The 6,278-nt window shown below is 33.2% G+C and overlaps 1 protein-coding gene across 1 annotated transcript; it reads left to right on the top strand.

Moving 5' to 3' along the window:
- Nucleotides 1-1,051: 1,051 nt before the first annotated feature.
- LOC114531222 lies at nt 1,052-6,017 on the top strand. The gene is made up of 7 exons (XM_028552864.1): nt 1,052-1,124; nt 1,342-1,431; nt 4,469-4,623; nt 4,775-4,900; nt 5,335-5,639; nt 5,724-5,847; nt 5,967-6,017. The coding sequence occupies exons 1-7, from the start codon at nt 1,052-1,054 to the stop codon at nt 6,015-6,017; spliced, it is 924 nt and encodes a 307-aa protein (XP_028408665.1).
- The last annotated feature ends 261 nt before the right edge of the window (nt 6,018-6,278 follow it).

The following is a 6,278-nucleotide window of genomic DNA, read 5'->3' as shown; positions in this document are numbered from 1 at the left end:
TCTACTCGTTTCCTTGTCGTTGATTATTTTCGAATTTAAAACATGAAATACATAGTTGTATTCTGGATAGAAACGAACGAAACAAGTATTTTGGAAGACAAATGTGTTCGAGACGCAAGCATGCTGACAAATCCCGAGAAAAAAGGGATGATATATTACAGACTGCCAGGGGAAAAGAAAGTTCCGAAAGGCGGTTGGAAAGCTTATTTAGGTCGAGTTGTTTCTGTTCATGGTAAGCTGTTGTTTTATATCTTCAATGAAATCCATATGTTTGAGCGGACCGTGTAATGTTCTGTTTAATATATACATTATTTGTTGTTATTTCCTTCGTTAATTTTGTTTTATATAATATATTATATAAAAGTATAAACTAAAGGCCATTTTGAACTGTTATACTGTTCGTCGCTTTAATATCACTTCTGAATTTTCACTTCTATAGAAACCCATAAAGAGGCATTGGCAAGTGAGAGCGACTTTCTTGCCGAGGATAAAGAAAATTACGAAAGTATTCAGGAGGGAAATACCAGGAAGCGAAGAAAAACGCAAAAATTTATAAACCCATTGTCGACCGATGACGAAAATTCCGCTGAGGAAGACGTGGCCGTAAAGTCAAAGCACTCTGCTGTCAAGGTATATTTGCTTCTCTGTGACCGCATTTTACGCTGCCAGTTGTTTCTGGGGAGTTCGAACTTTGAAGTCTTCAAAGTATTACCTCTAATGTCATGTTTTATATACTCAATGATTCATATTTTAATGGCCAGTTTCAACTTTTAAAATGTAAAGAAAACTATGTGAAATGAAAGTCTATAAAGACACAAACTAATATTGAGCACAGTAATGTTTTCAAAGAGTTAATGTCTTGAACATCTGCAAATTGATATAGATTCCGACTGTTGCTGAAAAAAGAAAACTGGCCCAAAGAAAGTCAGATAAATATCTCGTTGAAATGTCATTGTGTCCAACTGAGACGATCAGTATACCTGAAGAGCCTGAGGAATTGCAAAGCCTGTCAAGAGGAGACCTTATTAAAAAAGTTGTCCACCTTCAGAAAATGCTTTCTGAGGAGAGAAAGAAAAGGCAAACTAAACAACTTCATGATGGTAAAGCTAACTATATGCTTGATGGTATTTGTATCGTATGAGATGGTATTGTCAGCTCTGTAGACTAGTCACTAGTATATCTTACTTATCACCTTATGTTGATTCACTTTGGAAATATATGATATTGATTTGAAATTCTCAAAAGTACTACATATGTTTAATAATAATCCCAGAATCCAGTAGATCATACATGTACTGAACAGTAATATTTCAACATTGACTGTTTACCATATTTTCCTAGATCTTCCAGAAATGCTGGTTAATGCGATGATGGACAAGCGAGTTGTTGAACGACTGCAATTTCTGTCAAAGAGTATGATGCCAAGTGTGGGTATAAAGACAAATCATGGTACTCAACCTTATGTCGCTACCCCTAATGTTATTGGTACTTCAACACCACCACTCCAGACAAGAACTCCAAACCCAGCAAATCATGGTACTCAACCTTATGTCCCTAATGTTACCCCTAATGTTATTACTTCAACACCACCACTCCAGACAAAAACTCCAAACCCAGCAACAAGCCTGAAAACAACTCCATTTGGCAAAAGCCATTCACCAACAGCTGATGGCCAAACAGAGTTTACAAATGGAAGAACACCTGATGATAACCAGGTGTTAGGAAACAGGAAGAAAGTGAGAGTAAGTAATTATGATTTTAACTCTTAAATTATGTGTTTTATACAATCACCAAAAATGGCCAAAAAATTAAAAATGTTGTATATGAACTAACTGGAAGATAGTTGTTGTTATATTGGTCTTATATTATTTTGTTTGGCTTGGTACAATTATAGAATATACCAAGCCAATATTGCATTTATTTTAAAGATCTTTCAGAGGATCAATTTTAGAGTATAGAACTGCTCTGGTTTTAAAAAATAGTGTTCACTCTTGTTCTGTGAAAGTCCTATTAACTCATTAAGTAGCATAAAACAAAGCACATGTATCTATCTATAAGACTATATGGCATTCACTGTTAAGAGTTGGGTTGGCTGGTTAAATTTGTTCTCTTTTGATGTAGTGGCTACTGTGGTGATTATTAATTCTCCAAGATTGTTTGCACATCACATGTTATCTTTAACAATTTTAATGATGAAATCTTTAACAATTTTACTCAAATGAATTTAAAATAAAATAATTTCTCTTTTGTTAGTTGATGCTTACAGCAGCTGCATTAAATGAGGTGGATAGAGCAAAAAATTATCAAAATTAACAAAGACACTGTTGGCAGCTATCTTTGATCGAGAGACGTTGCAGAAGTCGTCTTTAGCTGGCAAAAAGAATAAAGATGAACAACTTGATCCAGCTAAAGTGCAAATGATAATAGGTATGTGTGTACTGTATGTTTTAATGATAAGCTTGTTTTTCAACTGCTTTCACATTCAATATTGCAACTAGTATGATTTCCCCATGCCTACAAATTGATACCGGTATGCTAAAACTGATCTAGCTAATCAATTTTGTGTTGCTAGAATTGCCTTACAACATGAAAGTGATATAACCTATTTGTATTGAAATAAATTGATATATTTTCTTTTACTTAGAATATGTAACTACAACATTTCCTGGAACTGAGAAGACAGCTATAAGGAATGCAATTTGCCAGAAGATAAAAGATGAGAAGATGGTGTGCAAAAGAAAAATTATGAATGAACTGGATAAGTGTTTTTAAATGTTAGCTAGTTAAACTGCAATTATTTTTATGTATATATGTCTAATCCCTGTATATTTGTTAAAGTTCTGTTAACTTTTGTATTTAGATTTTAATGTATAAACATTAAATTTTCAATTCTATAATTGGTATTTTGTGTTGAATTTCATACATCATGCAGTGATTTCATAATCATCTTAAAATTTCATACGTGAAACATTTCATATATGAAATATTCCTGGGTGCATCATATGAAATGGTTTCACATATGAAATGATTTCACATGTGAAATGTTTCATATATGAAGTGTTTCAATTCCACACAAGGTTTCACATGTGAAATGATTTCACATATGAAAGTTTTCACACATGAAATGATTTCACATGTGAAATGTTTCACATGTGAAATCATTTCATATGTGAAATGTTTCATATATGAAGTGTTTCAATTCCACACAAGAGTTTCACATGTGAAATATTTCATATGTGAAATTGTCATGTGAAATTTTCGTAAGGGAATCTAATTAATTTAGCTGTTTTGTTCAGTGAGACAGGTTTTTTAACTGTAACTATGCAACCAGTTGGCTTATATCAATGATTAGCCCAGCAAAATACTTGTCTTATTTCACTTTATAAGTTACAGAAGTTTCATGTGTGCCTGAACTCTTCTTAGTTACTTAAGGGGGCTAGATGTGTTTTTCATAGTTTAATTATTTGTTTTCAAACACAAAACACTACTTTAAACTAATGTGTAGCTCTAAATAATGTTCCTAGATGCTTAGTTTTATATAGAACTTAATTCAGGGTGCATTAATATTACTCTACTTCATTTTTATGTGATATTGTTAAGGGGTTTACTTGTTACAGAGAGTTTTCACCTGGCAACGTAGGGAATCTAATTAATTTAGCTGTTTTGTTCAGAGAGACATGTTTTTTAACTGTAACTATGGAACCAGTTAGCTTATATCAATGATTAGCCCAGCAAAATACTTGTCTTGTTTCACTTTATAAGTTACAGAAGTTTCATGTGTGCCTGAACTCTTCTTAGTTACTTAAGGGGGCTAGATGTGTTTTTCATAGTTTAATTATTTGTTTTCAAACACAAATCACTACTTTAAACTAATGTGTAGTTCTAAATAATGTTGTTGTGTGTTTAGTTTTACTTAGAACATAATTCAGGGTGCATTAATATTACTGTACGTAATTTTTATGTGATTTGGGTAAGTGGTTTACTTGTTACAGAGAGTTTTCACATGCCAACTTAGGGAATCTAATTAATTTAGCTGTTTTGTTCAGTGAGACATGTTTTTTAACTGTAACTATGGAACCAGTTGGCTTATATCAATGATTAGCCCAGCAAAATACTTGTCTCTTTTCACTTTATAAGTTACAGCAGTTTCATGGATGCCTGAATTCTTCTTAGCTACTTAAGGGGGCTAGATGTGTTTTTCATAGTTGCATACGCATACGCATACGCATACGCATACGCATACGCATACGCATACGCATACGCATACGCATACGCATACGCATACGCATACGCTTACGCTTACGCTTACGCTTACGCTTACGCATACGCATACGCATACGCATACGCATACGCATACACATACACATACACATACACATATATATATATATATATATATATATATATAGGGCTCTTGCATGTACAGTAATACTGTAACTATTGGTAACATTTACATTTTTGTCCATAGCACAAGATATTTTGCTCATAAGACATATCATTGAGGAGTTTGCTGCAATTTATGAAGATGAGTTGCAAGACTGGTTATTTTTTTTCACTGGAAGAACGTTTTCTTTATCATCTATCCGCAGATGCTTGCAGAAAATGGGTTGGTCGAGAAGGAAGGTACCAATATTGCAAAATTAGCTAATTGTTATATAAAAAAAATCATATGTAACTGATGATATATCATAAAAAATATCATGAAAAAATGAATATGTAGTAACTGCTAAAATTGTGAGAAATATGGCTTGAATGTATTTTGCTTTCATTTTAGTTAAACATTTATGCAGTTCAAAGGAGTGACATGAAAAGAGCAGAATATCGTAGAAGGATAGCACAGTTTCAGCCTCATCAATTTATTTTTATTGATGAATCTTCAAAGGATGATAGAACATTTCAGGTGACTCACAGTTCTTATTTAGATAATGTTACTTAAAACAGTACAGGCAAATTCATTATAACAATTCAGGTGGTAATGGTTCCTAGATTTTTTCAGTGGTAAATATAGGGAAGAGGAAATGGGCTGGGGTAGTGCACACTCAAGTGAAGTCTGCATGTGCCTGAAAAACTGTGTATTCTGTTTTGGAATCTAAAAATTTTTTAAAATGTGTCTTTAATATGCTGGAGATGCCTTATTTAGGAGAACAAATTATTTTACTATATAATTATAATTATACTATACCATACAAATTCACTTTCCTGTCTGTCTTGTGGCATCCTCACTCAGTAGTCCTCACCTCATCCACACTACCCCACCCCATAAACTACACCTGAATTACACTACTTTTTTATGTTGTCCCTGCCTGTCTTGTAATTACTGAGTTACTTTCAAAGAGACGATATGGTCGTGGATTAAAAGGCAGAAGAATTTCAGTGAGAGGAAACTTTACACGTGGAAAACGCTACAGTGTGTTATGTGCAATCAGTAATCTTGGTGTAAAGGCAGCACATTCTATTCTTGGGTCATACGATATGGAACAATTTGAATTTGCAATGGAACATTTTGTAATACCATATGTTGGCTCAGTTGCAAGAAATGAACCATGTTCAGTGGTTGTGATGGACAATTGCAGCATTCACAACTCAAATAAAACTATTGAAACGATCAGGAAGAAAGGAGGAGTTGTATTCTTTCTACCGTATGGAAAAAATAAAACTGGATGATTTTTCTGTTGGTATTCTTCTTGTCATCAACATAATTCAAGTTCATCACTCTTTTACAGACCCTATTCTCCTGATATGAATCCGATTGAGGAAGCTTTTGGAACTGCCAAAACATGGCTACAGAGAAATGACAATATTTGTGTGAAATATCCAAAGAGGTGTTTTGAAATAGCTCTGGCACAGGTCTGCATATAATTATGTTGATTATAATGATTTCAATCTCTACCAAAGTTATGAATAAAAGAAACACGTACATGTACTGCATATGTTGTGAACATTCTTTGTAAAAAAATATTTTCCAGATAACTGCAAAACAATGTACCGGATTTTTTAAGGACAGTGGATATTTTTAAGAATTTCAACAAGTAAGAAGGAAGTTAATAACAAAGGTTGTTTATTAAGCAACCGAAGTTTAGCAATCTAACAAATAAGTACATAAATCAGCAGAGTTCAACAACTTAGTCTCACATCATAACAACTCAACACTACTAGTACATAAATTTGTCTAGTAATACATTAGCTAACAAATCTAACTGTATGGCTATATCACTGTCATCAATGGCTCAGTGCACTTTCTATGGCTTTTTTAAGTATTTCCTGGTAACCTTCATCGA

Source organism: Dendronephthya gigantea, unplaced genomic scaffold (genome assembly GCF_004324835.1).
Source record: "Dendronephthya gigantea isolate DGI-Jeju-01 unplaced genomic scaffold, DenGig_1.0 000069F, whole genome shotgun sequence".
NCBI lineage: Eukaryota > Metazoa > Cnidaria > Anthozoa > Malacalcyonacea > Nephtheidae > Dendronephthya > Dendronephthya gigantea.
This window is presented reverse-complemented; position numbering and strand designations above follow the sequence as displayed.